Genomic DNA, 22,143 nt, shown 5'->3' with positions numbered 1-22,143 from the left:
GAGAGGAGGATTTAGCTTGGCGAGGGATTAAGATATCTCTATGAGAACTGAGGACAGGCGGGAGTGTTGATGGCGTTATCTCAGATCTTCTCAGGATGAGCCTTATTCCCAGAGGAGCCGCTGGTCCAATAGAAATAAACAGATGATGCCAAACAGATGATGCCAGCAGCTCCATGAGCGGTGGAACACCCAACAGGAAGGAGCTTCGAGCTCCCCGACGACTTCACAGCAACAATCAAAATGGAAGCGAGAAAGATGGAGAGAGAGGGAGAGAGAGGGAGAGAGAAAGATGGAGAGAAAGATGGAGAGAGAGGGAGAGCGAGAAAGATGGAGAGAGAGGGAGAGAGAAATATGGAGAGAAAGATGGAGAGAGAGGGAGAGCGAGAAAGATGGAGAGAGAGGGAGAGAGAAATATGGAGTGAGAAAGATGGAGGGAGAGAGAAAGATCGAGAGAGAGGGAGAGAGGCAGAGAGAAATATGGAGAAAGATGGAGAGAGAGAGGGAGAGAGAGAAATATGGAGAGAGGGAGAGAGAAAGATGGAGAGAGAAAGGTGGAGAGAGAGAAAGGTGGAGAGAGAGGGAGAGAGAGAAAGATGGAGAGAGAAAGGGAGAGAGAGAAATATGGAGAGAGGGAGAGAGAAAGATGGAGAGAGAAAGGTGAAGAGAGAGAAAGGTGGAGAGAGAGGGAGAGAGAGAAAGATGGAGAGAGAAAGGTGGAGAGAGAGGGAGAGAGAGGGAAAGAAAGATGGAGAGAGAAAGATGGAGAGAGAGAAAGATGGAGAGAAAGAAAGATGGAGAGAAATGTGGAGAGAGAAATATGGAGAAAGAGAGAGATGGAGAGAGAAAGATGGAGAGAGAGAGAGAGAAACGGAAGTGCCTACACCCTGCTTCCTCACCTCTGCAGCGTGTTATTTCATTAGGGATCACAGGTGGCTGCGGTGTTAATGAGGAGGAGCAGCAAGGAGCTCTTCATGGTGTCACTGGTTGTGTGGAGGCCTCACGTCTCCACCGGGGGCAGGGGAGAGCCCAGAGATAGCATGCCTCTCGTGGCTATAGGTCAATCAATACCATTGATTCTGTAACTGAAACATAGCTTATGTGTGGAATAAATACCTTGGAAAATGGACTTGCCATAAAAGACCTCTTCAACTAATGAAGCGCCAATTGGCAGAAGAAGTCATTCCAGCCGAATCCTAAAGAACAATGGGCTCAGTGAAAGCTCTCCGGAGAAGAAATTATAATTATGCGATAGCTAATTTTCTACCTTGATTTTCCAAATTCGTGTGTGGAAAGCTACACCTAAATCTGGTAAAATGGTGTAGTAGTAACCAGTGGTGGGGGAAAATATCGATACGTAGTAGTATTGCGATACTTTGCGTGGCGATACTGTATCGATACTGGGACGCCAAGTATCGATATTTAATTATTTATTTATAAAAAAATATATATATATATATATATTTTGTATTTTTCTTTTTGTATAAGGAAGTTGCATTGTTCATTTCAATACCTGTAATAGTACAGTAGTCCACACACACTGTAATACAAACGGTTCAGTTTGTCAGGTACATGCAACACAGATTACAGTGTTGACATCCGTCTGCTTGAGAAAATACCACGTTCTGCAATAAAAATTATTGAAGTGAGATGAACAGACTGAACTTTATTTTATTAGATAAAACACATTGACAAAGTTTTACTTTGCAGTTGAAAAAAAGGTAATAAATCGCAATATTAATATTGCAATACTCAGCATATCGCAATATATTTAGTATCGCATATCATATCGTGACTCAAGTATCGTGAGGCCTCTGGTGATTCCCACCCCTAGTAGTAACGCTGTCGTGTCCCTGAAGAAGGTGGACAGGAGCACTTGGATTGGTCCCCAGGGGGCGCGGCCCCACCCCACAGGAGCACTTGGATTGGTCCCCAGGGGGCGCGGCCCCACCCCACAGGAGCACTTGGATTGGTCCCCAGGCGCGGCCCCACCCCACAGGAGCACTTGGATTGGTCCCCAGGCGCGGCCCCACCCCACAGGAGCACTTGGATTGGTCCCCAGGCGCGGCCCCACCCCACAGGAGCACTTGGATTGGTCCCCAGGCGCGGCCCCACCCCACAGGAGCACTTGGATTGGTCCCCAGGCGCGGCCCCACCCCACAGGAGCACTTGGATTGGTCCCCAGGCGCGGCCCCACCCCACAGCCCATGTCTGCCCTTTGAAGGAAGGATGAAGGGATGGGTCAAGCGCAGTCTAGGCATTTCATTGGCGACCCAATGCATGCGTGTTTTCCTGTGTGTCGCCCATCTTACATGTGTGTTGCTGCATGACAAATAAAGACTTATTCTAATCAATTAGTTAATGTAATAGACACATCTGTAAAATTGTGCTTCCCATGTGCAACCTTTTTAAATTTAAATTAAAAAAAGTGCTTACGATTTTTCAGGGGAAAAAAATAAACTTAAACAGGGACACATATCGTCATAGATGCGAATCTCTCTCTCTCTCTCTCTCTCTCTCTCTCTCTCTCTGCTATGTTAGCTAATGCGGCTAACGTTATCGTATAAACGCGGCTCAGATTAACGTCAGTGACGTAAATACTTTGTGTGAGTGAAGAATGAGCGGGTAAGTCAGTGGCGTTGCCCGTCCTAAAGGTGCTTCACATCTAAAAAGGACAAACTGAATAAAAGTCTTAGTCGATGATAAGTCAGTGACCTTGACTGTAATCCTACCGAAATTACATTGCTCACCAAAATACATCAAGTTTGAATTTTTTTGTTAAAGATTAAACTGGACTTTATTCGTTGCACACATTGCAATGTAGTCATGCAGCGACACACGCATCCAATGGGGTCACGCCTGGGACCCATCCACTCGCTCCTGTCCGTCTTCGTCAGGGTTTGGGTTTATCTCTTTCTCTGGAGGGGAAACCCTTCCGAACACGGGGGGGGGGACGACGACATGCACAGAAAGGCCCGGGAGATACCCCACCTGGGTACCTGGCAACCCGGCAACCCGGTCCCCAAGTGGGAATCGAACCCAGGACCTTCTCGCTGTGAGGCAACAGTGTTAACCACTACACCACCATGACTAATGATTACATTTGAAACTTTGCAGCCAGCCATGTCGTTGGAATGGATTGTCGACATGTCTCTCTATATATAATGTCTTCATCCAAGAGTAATACACGAGACCCTCTTCTTGGGTCCAAGTAAGGTTTCGTGGATAATCCAATGTACAGTTACCCCCCCCCCTCCCCCCAACCACCTCCAATGTACAGTCCCCCCCCCCCCCACCTATATATACTCTCTTTGTTACTCTTTTTGTATCACAAACAGTACTGTATTTGTAAATCTGGTATGTCATAAATGTATAGATGTAGCAGTACTGTCTATCTGTATGTCATGTATGTTATGATGAATTGAAAATGGGGGACCCTGATGTAAACAAGACGAAAGTCTTTCTCTGGTCTGCATCCCCTTAACAATTGTGTGTATTGAGCTGTACTGTACTGTACCCATTCTGCAATCTGTTAATACAATGTTCAATCAATCAAGGGTATGTATGTGCCAGTGTAGCTTGCTCTGTAACAAGCCAGGCATCTCCTAATGCTACAGAAAGGGACTCCACACCTTGTGCCTTTTCCATATGGTTTGCATCCAAACCACACACACCACCATTCAACCTCGTCTAAGACTCCATCTTACTCATCTATCGATCCGAAGCCGTGTGCGGATCCTTTTGTAATCTCCATATCCGTCTCGTCTGCAACAAACAATCTGAGCCTCAATGTGACATTGTGACAACCCCCCCCCCCCCTCTCCCTTCGGCAGTGTTGAGCCAATCTAATGTCACCACTTAATCTCTATTCCACTATAGCTAGCCCCGTGCTGCTGTGGGGTTTCTATATTTAGCAGGGCGGTGTTCAATGTTCAGTGTTCAATTTGACGGCAACAACGATGCGTTGCCGTTTAATCCCTGCTGCACACAGTCATTCATCTTATTTGCATCTAATTAATAGGGATTTCATGTACAGTGTGATGAATGTGTTTGAGTGTGTGAAGCCAAACTGCTCTGGTAAAGCATGGACCAAACAGGACAGAGCACCATGTGTGTAGTACTGTGTGTGTGTGTGTGTGTGTGTGTGTGTGTGTGTGTGTGTGTGTGTGTGTGTGTGTTACAGAGGCAGTGGGATACCGCACCGTTAGCTGCCAACATCAATAGGGTCGCAGCTGTGTGCGTGTGCGTGCCTGTGTGTGTGTGTGTGTCTATTTTTACACTTTCTGCATGCTTTCACACAGGATCAATCGACGCTTATCAAAAACAGCAATTTACTTTGGCACTTCTGTGTGCGAGCTTGCCCCCCCCCCACCCCCCCCCCCCCCCCCCCCCCCCCGCTCCCCAAGAGGCTGCTTTAATTGCCTCTGAGGACATCGGGGTGTGTGTGTGTGTGTGTGTGTGTGTGTGTGTGTGTGTGTGTGTGTGTGAGTGTGAAGAGCTGCTACCATGACAACCACCATCACCTATGATGCAAGCTCTCTGGCACAGAAGCCTGTGTGGCTGCAGACTGAGGCAGGCTTTATGATGGAGGCTTTATGAAGGAGGCTTTATGATGGAGGCTTTATGATGGAGGCTTTATGAAGGAGGCTTTATGAAGGAGGCTTTATGATGGAGGCTTTATGATGGAGGCTTTATGAAGCAGGCTTTATGATGGAGGCTTTATGATGGAGGCTTTATGATGGAGGCTTTATGATGGAGGCTTTATGATGGAGGCTTTATGATGAGGCTTTATGATGGAGGCTTTATGATGGAGGCTTTATGATGGAGGCTTTATGATGGAGGCTTTATGATGAGGCTTTATGATGAGGCTTTATGATGAGGCTTTATGAAGCAGGCTTTATGATGGAGGCTTTATGATGGAGGCTTTATGATGGAGGCTTTATGATGGAGGCTTTATGAAGCAGGCTTTATGATGAGGCTTTATGATGGAGGCTTTATGATGAGGCTTTATGATGGAGGCTTTATGATGGAGGCTTTATGATGGAGGCTTTATGATGGAGGCTTTATGATGCAGGCTTTATGATGCAGGCTTTATGAAGGAGGCTTTATGATGGAGGCTTTATGATGGAGGCTTTATGATGGAGGCTTTATGAAGGAGGCTTTATGATGGAGGCTTTATGATGGAGGCTTTATGAAGGAGGCTTTATGATGAGGCTTTATGATGGAGGCTTTATGATGGAGGCTTTATGATGGAGGCTTTATGATGAGGCTTTATGATGAGGCTTTATGAAGCAGGCTTTATGATGGAGGCTTTATGATGGAGGCTTTATGATAGAGGCTTTATGAAGGAGGCTTTATGATGAGGCTTTATGATGGAGGCTTTATGATGGAGGCTTTATGATGAGGCTTTATGATGGAGGCTTTATGAAGGAGGCTTTATGATGGAGGCTTTATGATGGAGGCTTTATGATGGAGGCTTTATGATGGAGGCTTTATGATGGAGGCTTTATGATGGAGGCTTTATGAAGGAGGCTTTATGAAGGAGGCTTTATGAAGGAGGCTTTATGATGCAGGCTTTATGAAGGAGGCTTTATGATGGAGGCTTTATGATGGAGGCTTTATGATGGAGGCTTTATGAAGGAGGCTTTATGATGGAGGCTTTATGATGGAGGCTTTATGAAGGAGGCTTTATGATGGAGGCTTTATGAAGGAGTCTTTATGATGGAGGCTTTATGAAGGAGGCTTTATGATGGAGGCTTTATGAAGCAGGCTTTATGATGGAGGCTTTATGAAGGAGGCTTTATGAAGGAGGCTTTATGATGGAGGCTTTATGATGGAGGCTTTATGATGGAGGCTTTATGAAGGAGGCTTTATGAAGGAGGCTTTATGATGGAGGCTTTATGAAGCAGGCTTTATGATGGAGGCTTTATGATGGAGGCTTTATGAAGGAGGCTTTATGATGGAGGCTTTATGAAGCAGGCTTTATGATGGAGGCTTTATGAAGCAGGCTTTATGAAGGAGGCTTTATGATGGAGGCTTTATGATGAGGCTTTATGAAGGAGGCTTTATGATGGAGGCTTTATGATGGAGGCTTTATGATGGAGGCTTTATGAAGGAGGCTTTATGATGGAGGCTTTATGAAGCAGGCTTTATGATGGAGGCTTTATGATGGAGGCTTTATGAAGGAGGCTTTATGATGGATGTTGTGAAGGGCCAGATTAAACCGAATATATATATTTATTTATATATATATTTAATTGTATTTGTATATTCTCTAATATTCCCTGATATCCCTTGTATATTCCTTGTACAATATGCATTGAATATCCATTCTAGCCTACTGAACATCCCATAATAGTCTCCATTCTACTATTGGTCGAGACCTTGGTGCCAGGCTGCCATACCCCTCAGACCCAGTTCAAACGTACCGCTCGACATGTACGAACAAGTCCTAGTTCCGCGTAGGAATTTGGCTACCGCACCACTAATGGGACTATTTGTTCATAGTGCGTATATATACTGCGCTACTAAAGTAGGACTTTCTTTTCAGTCCAGTTTCTTACCCTCCAATAGAGTCACAGACGTAAAGCCTCCCCGCGACGCCACGTGTGGGAGTAAGGCCAAGTTCGCCTACCATCGGTATTGAGACATCGTGTATATTAATATTTGAATAGTCATATTTGGCACTATATCGTCGAGTTGGACGTAGTCTATTAAGCTAATAATAGTCTGTTAATATATAGTGCTTCGTGCGGTGAGAATACTACCGTAGTCAGTACCCCATCGTTTCGGGCAGAGAACTGGCTGCTTACCCAGGGTGGTTGACCCTATGTGAAGCTGCACCCGAGGAGCCCCAGAGCCAACGAGCGAGTGGACCTGTATACCGGATTATTCTACCGACGACAGCCCGCCTTCCCAGGCACGGATTATGCTTTGGATACTTTGATTATTCCATGGATAAAGACCCCCGACACTGCCGTGTGTTGGAACCCCCCCCCCTGGAGAGGACGCAAGGTGAGGAGACGCTCTGCAAGACGAGGTCGCTTCACGTCTCTCCCCCGTGGACCGGAGAGAGCCGGCCCACAAAGAGTCCACCTGCTTTCATCTGTGGTCCAAGGATCGCCGGCGCATTGAACGGCACTACAGTGGGTTCACCTGGGATACCCTTGGCCGGACGAGGCAGCCGGATTCTACCCCCCCCCCCCTCCTACTCCTGTCGGCTTACAAGCGACCGGATTAACCCCCTCTAGTGTATCTAGTATAATCATTAAAGTATCATTGCTGTTATTCCTTAACTATTCCAGGTCGTATATTTACCACCTGCGCCTTCAGAGATTGGACATTCTCTATTGATATACCGACGAATACTCCTTGCCATAAAAGTGCATACTATTTCAATTCATAAATGTAATTAAGTGATTAAGTGCTTATTCTACACACCATCGCTGTGCAGAAATAAAGACCTGTTTCTAATTCGTACATTTGTGTTGGATCCGTTTCATCTACGTGAGAGTGTTCATGATAATATATTTATGCCGTGTACTGGGTGGCCGAATATTAAGTACAAAGGTAGTGGTAGTAAGTATCATATCTAGTAATACAGTCAGGGAATTGTACCCCTCAGTTACAATTGGTCCTTCGAGCCGGATGGTAATTAGTGTAATATTAATATAGTGTTATTAATATTGAAATGGCCTATGATGAACACTCCACGAAACGATCCTCCTAACCAACGCCCGCAGCGCGAACGACGGCTCCCTCAGTACTTAGAGGCTTACGCTGTCAGTCAACAACCTAGTCTTCTACTAACAGTAAACGCGGTAAAACTAGAAAGTAAAAGTATGTCTAACCCCAACGCCCAGACTACCCCGACCATAGAGGCCCCTACGGGCTCTAATGTAACTGACCAAGTTCACGGTGGGGACCAGTGGGAACCAGACATGACTTCACATCCCGCCAGTACTGAAGAAGTAGTCCCCGATGAGTCCCGGGAGGAATACAACGCTACCGAGAGAGAACTCGGCACGGAAGAAGACGGGGAGAGCACCGTGGAGATAGAGCTCCAAGGCTCCGCAAGGAGTACCCCGAGGGAAGGCTCCCCTATACAACCGCCTTCTCCAGAGGCAGAGAGGACCCTACAGCAGGCCTTCCTCATCAGCCTGAACGCCGCTGCTGAACGCGACCGACTGCAGATCCAGCAGCGAAGCGAACACGAGCAGATACGTCTAGAAATAAGACGCATTCAGATGGAAGAGAATGTGGCCCGAGAACGAGCCGGTGCTCAACGGGACGCAGCGCGCGACAGACAGCAGTCGCAACTAATAGAACAGCTGATCAGACGGACAACACCCTCTCCCTCCGCCAGAGGCTCCAGGAACTCGTCTAGACACACCTCCAGGGCGGCATCCCCTAGCCGAGTAAACAACCCTGAACTTGACCAACAGACGAGGTCTATACCCCCCACAGACCACCTCCCCCCACCGGTCCAAGCGAGACCTAGCAACCGGGAAGGAGCAGCATATCCTGTGGAGAGGCTAAACCAGAGACTACAAGCACTGGATGACCTAACTGAAGACGAAGAGGAAGAGGAGGAGAACCACGCCCGAAGACAGCACAGTACTCTACCGGACCAGGAGGTCCGGTACAGCCCAGGCTATACTCCCGCGGAGCTGCGCTACAGACCCCCGACTCTATACACGGGTGAGCACGACGCACGACCCGCACCGAGGAACAGCACCTGGACAAGCGGGCCATGGTACACTGCCGGTACCAGCCCATACCAAGGAGCGGGAGGAGACTCGCCTAGGAGGCCTCTCCCCCAACGCTCGCCGATGTATCCACAGTCAGCGTCATACATTGGCACGCCTATGGTACCCGACTTCACCCAAGAGAACCGGGCCCAGTATACAGAACTCCGCATGTGTCTGGAGACCATGTTGGTGGATGTATTGGATGAACGCCACAAATACGCCATCCTACTGAAGCACTTAAAGGTACCCCGCGCACATAATATAGCGCTCGCCTACGCGACTTCCACCACCCCATACACAGCAGCGCTGGTAGCATTGGACCAGAGGTATGGGCGCATATGGGATTACGTGATCCAGGAGATCCGACACATCGACCGCTTACCCCCAGCAATAGACAATCGAGCACTGGACGACCTGTCCATCAGAGTGCAGTCCCTGGTAGGGATGTTGGGAGCGCAAAGAGAGAAGGGGAGGCATGAACTTTACGCCAACTCAAATGTGGAAAGGATCCTGGAGAAGCTGCCGCCCGCTCGTCAGGAGCGCTTTAGGCGGCAGAGGGACCACAGAGACCCGAATGGCCCCGAACCGAACCTCCTCGATCTAGCAGACTTCCTGGCGAGAGAAGTCAGCAGCCTACGGCTAGATACATTCGGACGGAGCACCCCTGGCTCCAGAGAAGGAACCAGACGACTAAATGATGGAAGAAGATCGGTGACTGTGATGCACCAATCGGAGTCAGTACCGAGCAGCAGGAGCCACAGTACCCCCTCCAGAACGGAGAAGTGGAAGATAGTGTGCCCCTACTGTGAGAAAGAACACTGGCTAGCGCAATGTGACTCCTTCCCCAAGCTGAACGCGGAGGAAGCAGGTCAATGGATAAAGTCCAACAAGCGCTGTTTTCGCTGTGCGCGCTCACACATGGCAGCCGAATGCCGCTTAAAGAAAAGGTGCACCAAGTGCGATGGAGCCCATCTGGACATACTTCACGACAGTAACAGACGGCGCCCTTCACCTGCACCATCCAGCCGCAAAGCGAGCGTCATGTACATCGATCCCGCCAGCAGCAGTGGAGCCCGAGTACTCCTAAAAGTAGTGCGTGTGACACTAAGCTACCAGAATAAAGTCCTGGACACTTACGCCGTCCTCGATGACGGGTCAGAGAAGACCCTGCTGCTCGCCTCCGCTGCGGCCCAGCTAGGGCTGCGGGGAAGCGAAACCCAAATGACAATTCGGACAATAAGACGAGATTTGAAGACGATAAAGGGCGAGAATGTCTCATTCTCTATCGCAGCAAGCGGCCAGCCTGAGCGACGGTACCAGATTGCAGACGCTTTCACCAGCCAAGAAATAGGACTGTCGCGGTACACATACCCCGTCGCCAAGCTGATGGAGAAATATGCACATCTGCGCAAGTTACCGATCCCGCTCATAGACAATGCTATGCCGACCCTGTTGATAGGCTCCGACCATGCAGACCTCATTGTCCCGATAGACCGGGTTCATACCGGACCCCGAGGCTGCCCTGCAGCAGTCGAGACCCGTTTGGGATGGACTCTCCAAGGCCCGCTCGCCAAATCTCTCAACCGAAGTACAGCCACTAGATGTCTCCACTCCCGAGTCACAGAGGGAGAAACCGCACTCCTGCAACACGTAGAGCGGCTATGGACCTTGGAACAAATGCCATTTAAGAACGGAAAGAAAGACATTCGCTCTAAAGATGACATTTACGCCATTCACCTCCTCGAGACAGGGACCAAGAGAGTCCCGGTCAACGGCGTGTTGAGATACGCCACGCCACTCCTGCGGCGAGAAGGAATGCCTACTTTCCACGCCAAGACAGACGCCACAGAACGGTACCTGCTGAACACGGAGCGGCGCTTAGCCAAGAACCCCGCCCAAGAGAGTGTATACCGCGCTGAGATTGAGAAGCTCATCACAGCGGGACACGTCACAAAGATGGACATTAAAGAGGCTGACCAGACCACTGAATCGTGGTACGTGCCCCACCACAAGGTCCATCACAACGGTAAAGACCGCATAGTATTTAACTGCAGCTACCAGATCGGATCCCAAAATCTGAATAAAGAGTTACTGCCCGGTCCCACACTCGGCCCCTCCCTACTCGGCGTTCTACTCCGCTTCCGCCAGGAAAAGGTGGCCATCAGCGGGGACATTAAAGGAATGTTCCTGCAGGTGAGATTAGTAGAGGCGGACAAGCCCCTGTTACGGTTCCTATGGAGAGAGAAGCCAGGAGATGAGCACCCAGCCATCTACCAATGGGAAGTCCTCCCCTTCGGAACGACGTGCAGCCCCTGCTGTGCGACATTTGCACTACAGAAACATGTAGCAGAGGACCCAGCAGCGGACGAAGAGGTCCGACACAGCGTAAAGAACAGCTTCTACGTAGACAACTGTCTACAAAGCCTTTCAACCCAGGAAGAAGCCGAGGCTCTCCTGATTAAACTCTGCGCCTCATTGATCAAAGGCGGCTTTGATCTCAGGCAGTGGGCCAGCAGCGATCCGCAAGTACTGCGCAGCCTCTCCTCCGAGGACAAGGCAGCCAGCAGCGAGACCTGGATGGCTACAATCCCGGGAGAAGCCCAGGAGATGACCCTGGGATTGGTGTGGCGATTCAAAACAGATTCGCTTCACTACAGACACAACCCCCTGACTACGGAGCAGGGAAGGCCGGCGGCGGCGCCGACCACCAGACGGAGTGTGTACACAACACTCGCCCGACAATATGACCCGCTAGGATGTATTCTACCGTACACCACCAGGGCAAAAATGATTGTACGAGCATTGTGGGACAAGGACCAGGGCTGGGACGACCCCATTCCCGCACACCTTGCATCCACCTGGAGAGAGTGGGAGATGGAGCTCCACTCACTCCCAGGCGTTAATATGCGCCGAAGCTACCTCCCACCCACGGTGAGGCCAGAGACATGTAAAATGGACTAACACGTCTTCAATGACGCCTCAGAGGTCGCATACGGATCAGTAGCCTACTTGCGGGCCCAAGACCAGGGGGGAGAGATCTACACAGCATTTGTCGTCGCCCGCTCGAGAATAGCCCCACGCAAGCAACAATCTATCCCACGTCTAGAGCTCTGCGCAGCCCTAGCCGGAGCGCACCTAGCCACGCTCATCCAACGTGAGCTCACCATACCGGTGTCTAGAACAATCCTGTGGTCAGATTCCACGACGGTACTCGCCTGGATCAAATCGGACTCATGCAAGTACAAAGTCTTCGTGGGAGTCAGAGTCACCGAGATTCAAGACTTAACCGAAGAGTTAACCGGAGAAACAGAGTGGCGCTACGTTGATACAAAACAGAACCCAGCTGACGTCATCACCCGGGGGATGCCCCTGGATGACCTCACCCGTCGCAATGTCTACAGTGACGGCCCCGCATTCCTAAGACTCCCGGAAGGACAGTGGCCCATGCCTATCCCGAGGGAAGCAAGTCCAGAGGAGGTGGAAATTAAGAAGTCTGTGTTCTGTGGATTGAGCACCGTAGCCTCCACCGACCCTAACATAGACGATTGCACGTCCATAGAGAGTGCACAACAAAGAACATTCCTGCGGTACCACCCGGAGTGCAAGTCCCCCGCTGATATGTCAGCAGCTAACTACGAGGAAGCAGAATTGCTTCTACTGCAGCGAGCCCAGAGAGACTCGTTCCCCGATGAATTGGCCTGTCTACAGGGAGGAAAGCCCGTCCCATCCGACAGCAGATTAATTCACCTTGCCTTCGAGAGCGACGCTCATACCCTCATCAGAGTGGGTGGTCGCCTACGCAGAGCCCCCAATCTACCGGATGACATTAAATACCCGATCGTATTGAACAGCCGACACAAGGTCACAGAGCTGATTATAAAGAAATACGATGAGGATGTACATCACGCAGGAGCAGAAAGAGTCTTCGCGGAAATCAGACGTCGTTACTGGATCCTACAAGGAAGAGAGGCGGTACGACGCTTCCAGCGAACATGTCTAGACTGCCGCAAGTGGCGCGCGCAGCCCAGCATACCAAGGATGGCTGACCTTCCTCCATGTCGCCTCCGAATCGGTGACAAGCCATTCCACTCAACGGGTATGGACTGCTTTGGCCCGCTGCACATAAAGAAAGGAAGAGGAACCGAGAAGCGGTGGGGTATTGTATTCAAATGCATGACCACCAGAGCGATACACATCGAGCTTCTCCCGACCATGAGCACAGACTCATTCCTTATGGCCTTCCGAAGATTCACATCATGGAAAGGAAGACCGTCTACCCTATTGTCCGATCATGGGACAAACTTCAAAGGCGGCGAAAGAGAGCTGAGAGAGAGCTTCCAAGCTATGGGCCCAGAACTTAAGACCCACCTCGCTCCAGCACAGGTTGATTTCCAATTCAACCCCCCAAACGCACCCCACTTCGGTGGCACTTGGGAACGAGAAGTGCGCTCCATAAAGACAGCCCTGTACGCAGTACTTGGGGCCCAGACTGTGGCGGAAGAAGTCCTAATGACAGTCCTCACGGAGATTGAGGGAGTACTTAACTCGAAGCCCCTCGGATATGTCTCCAGTGATGTGGCGGATATCGACCCAGTTACCCCCAACACACTCCTGATGGGGCGGCTAGATCCTGCATTACCACAGACAATGTACCGGCCTGAAGAAGCGAACGGCCGACGAATGTGGAGGTACAGCCAAGTATTAGCCGACAAGTTTTGGAACAGTTTCCTACTGCACTACCTACCGTCTCTACAGACCCGCCAGAAGTGGGTAAAGGAGAGAGACAATTTGACAGAAGGAACAGTCGTCATGATTATTGATCAATCACTGCCCAGAGCTATGTGGCCGGCCGGCCGCGTAAGCAAAGTGATCACCGGTGCCGACGGCAAGGTCCGAGCAGCTGAAGTGCTCGTCCAGGGTCGCACTTACACCCGTCCCGTGGCAAGGCTCATAGAACTGCCTCGACTCCCAGACACAATCGATGATGACCATGACCCTACAACCCTATGACTTTGTGAAGTTGACTGACCCCTACAGCAAACCCTTATGTGTAAATAGACAACGCGATTAATCTGTCTCTGTTTAACTGATTAGGTCTGGGACCTATTCAGGGGGTGGCTGTTGTGAAGGGCCAGATTAAACCGAATATATATATTTATTTATATATATATATTTAATTGTATTTGTATATTCTCTAATATTCCCTGATATCCCTTGTATATTCCTTGTACAATATGCATTGAATATCCATTCTAGCCTACTGAACATCCCATAATAGTCTCCATTCTACTATTGGTCGAGACCTTGGTGCCAGGCTGCCATACCCCTCAGACCCAGTTCAAACGTACCGCTCGACATGTACGAACAAGTCCTAGTTCCGCGTAGGAATTTGGCTACCGCACCACTAATGGGACTATTTGTTCATAGTGCGTATATATACTGCGCTACTAAAGTAGGACTTTCTTTTCAGTCCAGTTTCTTACCCTCCAATAGAGTCACAGACGTAAAGCCTCCCCGCGACGCCACGTGTGGGAGTAAGGCCAAGTTCGCCTACCATCGGTATTGAGACATCGTGTATATTAATATTTGAATAGTCATATTTGGCACTATATCGTCGAGTTGGACGTAGTCTATTAAGCTAATAATAGTCTGTTAATATATAGTGCTTCGTGCGGTGAGAATACTACCGTAGTCAGTACCCCATCGTTTCGGGCAGAGAACTGGCTGCTTACCCAGGGTGGTTGACCCTATGTGAAGCTGCACCCGAGGAGCCCCAGAGCCGACGAGCGAGTGGACCTGTATACCGGATTATTCTACCGACGACAGCCCGCCTTCCCAGGCACGGATTATGCTTTGGATACTTTGATTATTCCATGGATAAAGACCCCCGACACTGCCGTGTGTTGGAACCCCCCCCCCTGGAGAGGACGCAAGGTGAGGAGACGCTCTGCAAGACGAGGTCGCTTCACGTCTCTCCCCCGTGGACCGGAGAGAGCCGGCCCACAAAGAGTCCACCTGCTTTCATCTGTGGTCCAAGGATCGCCGGCGCATTGAACGGCACTACAGTGGGTTCACCTGGGATACCCTTGGCCGGACGAGGCAGCCGGATTCTACCCCCCCCCCCCCTCCTACTCCTGTCGGCTTACAAGCGACCGGATTAACCCCCTCTAGTGTATCTAGTATAATCATTAAAGTATCATTGCTGTTATTCCTTAACTATTCCAGGTCGTATATTTACCACCTGCGCCTTCAGAGATTGGACATTCTCTATTGATATACCGACGAATACTCCTTGCCATAAAAGTGCATACTATTTCAATTCATAAATGTAATTAAGTGATTAAGTGCTTATTCTACACACCATCGCTGTGCAGAAATAAAGACCTGTTTCTAATTCGTACATTTGTGTTGGATCCGTTTCATCTACGTGAGAGTGTTCATGATAATATATTTATGCCGTGTACTGGGTGGCCGAATATTAAGTACAAAGGTAGTGGTAGTAAGTATCATATCTAGTAATACAGTCAGGGAATTGTACCCCTCAGTTACAATGGAGGCTTTATGATGAGGCTTTATGAAGCAGGCTTTATGAAGGAGGCTTTATGATGGAGGCTTTATGATGGAGGCTTTATGAAGGAGGCTTTATGATGGAGGCTTTATGAAGGAGGCTTTATGATGAGGCTTTATGAAGCAGGCTTTATGATGGAGGCTTTATGAAGGAGGCTTTATGATGGAGGCTTTATGATGGAGGCTTTATGATGGAGGCTTTATGAAGGAGGCTTTATGATGAGGCTTTATGAAGCAGGCTTTATGATGGAGGCTTTATGAAGGAGGCTTTATGATGGAGGCTTTATGAAGGAGGCTTTATGATGGAGGCTTTATGAAGGAGGCTTTATGAAGCAGGCTTTATGATGGAGGCTTTATGATGGAGGCTTTATGAAGGAGGCTTTATGAAGGAGGCTTTATGAAGCAGGCTTTATGATAGAGGCTTTATGAAGCAGGCTTTATGAAGCAGGCTTTATGATGGAGGCTTTATGAAGCAGGCTTTATGATGGAGGCTTTATGAAGGAGGCTTTATGATGGAGGCTTTATGATGGAGGCTTTATGATGGAGGCTTTATGAAGGAGGCTTTATGATGGAGGCTTTATGAAGGAGGCTTTATGATGAGGCTTTATGAAGCAGGCTTTATGAAGGAGGCTTTATGATGGAGGCTTTATGATGGAGGCTTTATGAAGGAGGCTTTATGATGGAGGCTTTATGAAGGAGGCTTTATGATGAGGCTTTATGAAGCAGGCTTTATGATGGAGGCTTTATGAAGGAGGCTTTATGATGGAGGCTTTATGATGGAGGCTTTATGATGGAGGCTTTATGATGGAGGCTTTATGAAGGAGGCTTTATGATGAGGCTTTATGAAGCAGGCTTTATGATGGAGGCTTTATGAAGGAGGCTTTATGATGGAGGCTTTATGAAGGAGGCTTTATGAAGCAGGCTTTATGATGGAGGCTTTATGAAGGAGGCTTTATGAAGCAGGCTTTATGATGGAGGCTTTATGATGGAGGCTTTATGAAGGAGGCTTTATGAAGGAGGCTTTATGAAGCAGGCTTTATGATAGAGGCTTTATGAAGCAGGCTTTATGAAGGAGGCTTTATGATGGAGGCTTTATGATGGAGGCTTTATGAAGGAGGCTTTATGATGGAGGCTTTATGATGGAGGCTTTATGATGGAGGCTTTATGAAGGAGGCTTTATGATGGAGGCTTTATGAAGGAGGCTTTATGATGAGGCTTTATGAAGCAGGCTTTATGAAGGAGGCTTTATGATGGAGGCTTTATGATGGAGGCTTTATGAAGGAGGCTTTATGATGGAGGCTTTATGAAGGAGGCTTTATGATGAGGCTTTATGAAGCAGGCTTTATGATGGAGGCTTTATGAAGGAGGCTTTATGATGGAGGCTTTATGATGGAGGCTTTATGATGGAGGCTTTATGATGGAGGCTTTATGAAGGAGGCTTTATGATGAGGCTTTATGAAGCAGGCTTTATGATGGAGGCTTTATGAAGGAGGCTTTATGATGGAGGCTTTATGAAGGAGGCTTTATGAAGCAGGCTTTATGATGGAGGCTTTATGAAGGAGGCTTTATGAAGCAGGCTTTATGATGGAGGCTTTATGATGGAGGCTTTATGAAGGAGGCTTTATGAAGGAGGCTTTATGAAGCAGGCTTTATGATAGAGGCTTTATGAAGCAGGCTTTATGAAGCAGGCTTTATGATGGAGGCTTTATGAAGCAGGCTTTATGATGGAGGCTTTATGAAGGAGGCTTTATGATGGAGGCTTTATGATGGAGGCTTTATGAAGGAGGCTTTATGAAGGAGGCTTTATGATGGAGGCTTTATGAAGGAGGCTTTATGAAGCAGGCTTTATGAAGGAGGCTTTATGATGGAGGCTTTATGATGAGGCTTTATGAAGGAGGCTTTATGAAGGAGGCTTTATGAAGGAGGCTTTATGAAGCAGGCTTTATGATGAGGCTTTATGATGGAGGCTTTATGATGGAGGCTTTATGAAGGAGGCTTTATGAAGCAGGCTTTATGAAGCAGGCTTTATGATGGAGGCTTTATGATGAGGCTTTATGAAGGAGGCTTTATGAAGGAGGCTTTATGAAGGAGGCTTTATGAAGTAGGCTTTATGATGGAGGCTTTATGATGGAGGCTTTATGATGGAGGCTTTATGAAGGAGGCTTTATGATGGAGGCTTTATGAAGGAGGCTTTATGATGGAGGCTTTATGATGGAGGCTTTATGATGGAGGCTTTATGAAGGAGGCTTTATGATGAGGCTTTATGATGGAGGCTTTATGATGGAGGCTTTATGATGGAGGCTTTATGATGGAGGCTTTATGATGGAGGCTTTATGATGGAGGCTTTATGAAGGAGGCTTTATGAAGGAGGCTTTATGATGGAGGCTTTATGATGGAGGCTTTATGAAGGAGGCTTTATGATGGAGGCTTTATGATGGAGGCTTTATGAAGGAGGCTTTATGATGGAGGCTTTATGATGGAGGCTTTATGAAGCAGGCTTTATGAAGGAGGCTTTATGAAGGAGGCTTTATGAAGGAGGCTTTATGATGGAGGCTTTATGATGGAGGCTTTATGAAGCAGGCTTTATGATGGAGGCTTTATGAAGGAGGCTTTATGAAGGAGGCTTTATGAAGGAGGCTTTATGAAGGAGGCTTTATGATGGAGGCTTTATGATGGAGGCTTTATGATGGAGGCTTTATGAAGGAGGCTTTATGAAGGAAAGCTGAAAGAGGGGAGGATGTTGATTATGTGCTGCTTAAAGGGGCACTTCGCCAAAAAAAAATACAATGCCAATTTATTTTGTACATGATCTCACATACATCTACAAACTCGAAACAGTTTTGCACACATTCATTTAGTTTGACAGTTGTCGAGTAAATTAATTTGAATATGGCCACCAGTGATGTAATCGGGGGACAATGAATCCTTGTGTTGTGTGTTAATTACAGCTCAATTAAATTATAAGGTACACAGTAGCAGTCGCTATAAGACAAAGTATTGCTATTTCTTCATGGTGCTGTAATTAACACAGATGCAATGTCATGGGGTGACCATATTCAAATTAATCAAACTGCACACATGAAACTAAATTAATGTGTGCAGATCTGTTTTTGGACGTGTGCGAGATTATGTGCTAAATAAATCAGTATTGTTTTTTGGGTGAAGTTTGGGCCAAGTGACCCTTAGTGTGCCCCTTGGTGTGCCCCTTGGTGTGCCCCTTGGTGTGTCCCTTGGTGTGCCCCTTAGTGTGCCCCTTGGTGTGCCCCTTAGTGTGCCCCATGGTGTGCCCCTTGGTGTGCCCCTTAGTGTGCCCCTTGGTGTGCCCCTTGGTGTGCCCCTTGGTGTGCCCCTTGGTGTGCCCCTTGGTGTGCCCCTTGGTGTGCCCCTTGGTGTGCCCCTTGGTGTGCCCCTTGGTGTGCCCCTTAGTGTGCCCCTTGGTGTGCCCCTTGGTGTGCCCCTTGGTGTGCCCCTTGGTGTGCCCCTTGGTGTGCCCCTTGGTGTGCCCCTTGGTGTGCCCCTTAGTGTGCCCCTTGGTGTGCCCCTTAGTGTGCCCCTTAGTGTGCCCCTTGGTGTGCCCCTTGGTGTGCCCCTTGGTGTGCCCCTTAGTGTGCCCCTTGGTGTGCCCCTTGGTGTGCCCCTTAGTGTGCCCCTTGGTGTGCCCCTTGGTGTGCCCCTTGGTGTGCCCCTTGGTGTGCCCCTTGGTGTGCCCCTTGGTGTGCCCCTGTAAGATGTGCCCCTGTAAGCTGTGCCCCTGTAAGCTGTGCCCCTGTAAGCTGTGCATGATGATACAGTAGAACAGAAGTACTGTGTATTGATCCCGAGGGAAATTCAGCACCACAGATCGCTCAATGAACAATGCAGTTAGTCAATAATCTAAAATAAGAATAGGAATAAGAATACAAATAAAATACAGTCAGAGACATACAGAGGGAGGGGGAGGGGGAGAGAGAGAGAGAGCGAGCGCGAGAGCGAGAGAGAGAGAGAGAGAGAGAGAGAGAGAGAGAGAGAGAGAGGTACAACTGCAGTCAAACCTCACACTGTGGTTTCACATTGACCATGAGGTCCAGCTTCCAAGATCACATTATTTATGACAGCCATCAACACGGAGAGATAACAGCAGCTCAACACAACAGCAGCCCTGAGCCCTCCGGCTCAAACGAGTGAGGACTGTAGTGTGACGAGCGTCACCTGCTGCAGAGGTGCGTCTCAGCGGACAGCTGTCCAGGCCTCAGAGCCTCCTCGGGGGACGGGCACTCACCCAGATCTGCAGCTTGACCCTCTTCTCGTTGCGGTACACCGTCTTGACCTTGAAGTCGATGCCCACCGTGCTGACGAACGAGTTGCTGAAGGAGTCGTCGGCGTAGCGGAACAGGAAGGAGGTCTTGCCCACGCTGCTGTTGCCGATGATGAGCAGCTTGAACATGTAGTCGAAGTTCTGGTCCGAGCCGTCCCTCTGGCCGTAGCGCTGGTCTGCTTTGGCCATCTGTGGTGCGGGGGGGGGGGGGGGGGGGGGCGGGGGAGTGATTCAAATAACCCACTGACAGAGTCGTCAACTCGACTCGCGGACGAATGAGTGGAGTTGATGACTCCGTCAGAGGGTTATTTGAAGCATGCGTGCGTGACTATAAACACAGGCTTTCATTGATTGATTGATTGAAAACATTATTTAACAGATTGCAGAATGGGTACAATATACAGTACGGCTCAATACACACAATTGTTAAGGGGATGCAGACCAGAGAAAGACGTTCGTCTTGTTTACATCAGGGTCCCCCATTTTCAATTCATCATAACATACATAACATACATGACATACAGATAGACAGTACTGCTACATCTATACATTTATGACATACCAGATTTACACATACAGTACTGTTGGTGATACAAAAAGAGTCTAAAAAAGAGGGTATATACATTTGAGGGCGAAGAAACTGTACTTTGGAGGAGGTTGGATAGGTGGGGTGGGGGGGAAAGAACTGTACATAGGAGGGGGTTGGGTAGGTGGGGTGGGGGTGTTGGGTAGGTGGGGGGGGGGTAACTGTACATTGGAGGGGGTTGGGTAGGTGGGGTGGGGGTGTTGGGTAGGTGGGGGGGGTAACTGTACATTGGAGGGGGTTGGGTAGGTGGGGTGGGGGTGTTGGGTAGGTGGGGGGGTAACTGTACATTGGAGGGGGTTGGGTAGGTGGGGTGGGGGTGTTGGGTAGGTGGGGGGGGTAACTGTACATTGGAGGGGGTTGGGTAGGTGGGGTGGGGGTGTTGGGTAGGCGGGGGGGGGTAACTGTACATTGGAGGGGGGTGGGTAACTGTACATTGGAGGGGGGGGGGGGTAACTGTACATTGGAGGGCGTTGGGTAGGTGGGGTGGGGGTGTTGGGTAGGCGGGGGGGGGGGTAACTGTACATTGGAGGGGGGTGGGTAACTGTACATTGGAGGGCGTTGGGTAGGTAACTGTACATTGGAGGGGGGGGGGGGTAACTGTACATTGGTGGGGGGGGGGGGTAACTGTACATTGGAGGGGGTTGGGTTAGGGGTCAGTGGGTTATACACACGGGCCGTCTAGAGGCAGGGCAGCTAGTGTATTATATATATATCGGCCAATGTGTCCTCCTGAATCTATATCTGTGATGACGTGTTAAAAAGTGTAACTCAGAACCAAATGGGGGCCGATTAGGGTAGACAGTGGATCGGGAGGTAATATACAGCGGTCGACTCGTCTGGTAATCCAGAGGTTCCCGGTTCGATTCCGGCTCCATCCCGGGCAGCGTGTCGAGATGTCCTTGAGCAAGACACTTACTTATTAACCCCCTGACTGCTCCCGATGAGCAGGTCGGCACCCTGGTCGCCTCCGCCGTCGGTGTGTTAATAATAACGTGTGAGTGGATGAGGAACACATTGGATGAAAGAAAGATATAAATGCATCATTTTTTTTACCATTTAAATGTAGTCGTCTGAGGCGGGTTGATTTAAATGAGTTGAGGCCATTGTTGCGAATTAAGCCCGTCATGCATTTACAGAAGAAACGCATAATAATACTGTGGAAAGGTTGCGCTTTAATAAGAACGGCCACGGAACAGTTCTGCGCTCCTCCAAGTGTATACAGTCTCATTTAAAACCTATTATGTTACAGACATCGTTGTGTAAAAACAATTTCATAATGAATTATTATACGGGGGATGAGTAATGTATTGAGTAATAAAACAGTCTCGCCAGTCAGCAGGAGTTGTAGCCCCTATAGAAATGTATATAGTCACCAAATTAGGCCAGATATCGATTCATGATTAAAGGTGTAAATTATTAATTGTAGGTAAATCTCACCTTAAATGAATGTGTCGTCTCACCTCCCGCTGGCAGCAGATCGAACCGAGGTTATGCACCTATAGCTTTATTAATAAGACAGCTCGTATAGAATTATGTCTCGGCTTCAGTCTTCATTGAGCAATTGTCCGATTATTAGGCCCGCGTCCAATAAAGCAAGAGAAATATGCCGAATGTACCTTATTATACAGTTATTATGTCTCGTGGTGCACACACAGCCCCTGGCACCCTGGCATGAAGGTGGAGCCTCTGATGCTGCGCTGCTGCCTCCTCCCGACGAGAGAAACAACCCTATAAATAACCACTGATCTCGGTGTGAATGGAGCCGCTTGGCTCGAACAGACGCCGGGGGACTGTGGTAACAGTTGTATAGCTGCCCTATCAGATGAGCATTTACTGTATGACTCATACATGTATCGACTGTCTGCACCAATTAGAAAAATCGCTCCTCACAAAATATGCCGATTTCTCCCGTTGTTGTTGGATCTGCAGATTCCTGGTCCTTTAGATAC

At 48.8% G+C, this 22,143-nt stretch overlaps 1 protein-coding gene across 1 annotated transcript in view; it reads right to left on the bottom strand.

Moving 5' to 3' along the window:
• rab3b (RAB3B, member RAS oncogene family) overlaps nucleotides 1–19,797 on the bottom strand; it is a gene marked incomplete at both ends in the record, with an annotated part of 43,322 nt that extends 23,525 nt beyond the window's left edge. Inside the window, one exon of the mRNA XM_084310407.1 lies at nucleotides 19,573–19,797. Coding sequence (XP_084166533.1) covers nucleotides 19,573–19,797 — 225 coding nt within the window. The remainder of the gene's footprint in view (nucleotides 1–19,572) is intronic.
• Between the last annotated feature and the right edge of the window lie 2,346 nt (nucleotides 19,798–22,143).

This window comes from Notolepis coatsorum (assembly GCF_963971535.1).
Source record: "Notolepis coatsorum genome assembly, chromosome: 3".
Lineage (NCBI taxonomy): Eukaryota > Metazoa > Chordata > Actinopteri > Aulopiformes > Paralepididae > Notolepis > Notolepis coatsorum.
This window is presented reverse-complemented; position numbering and strand designations above follow the sequence as displayed.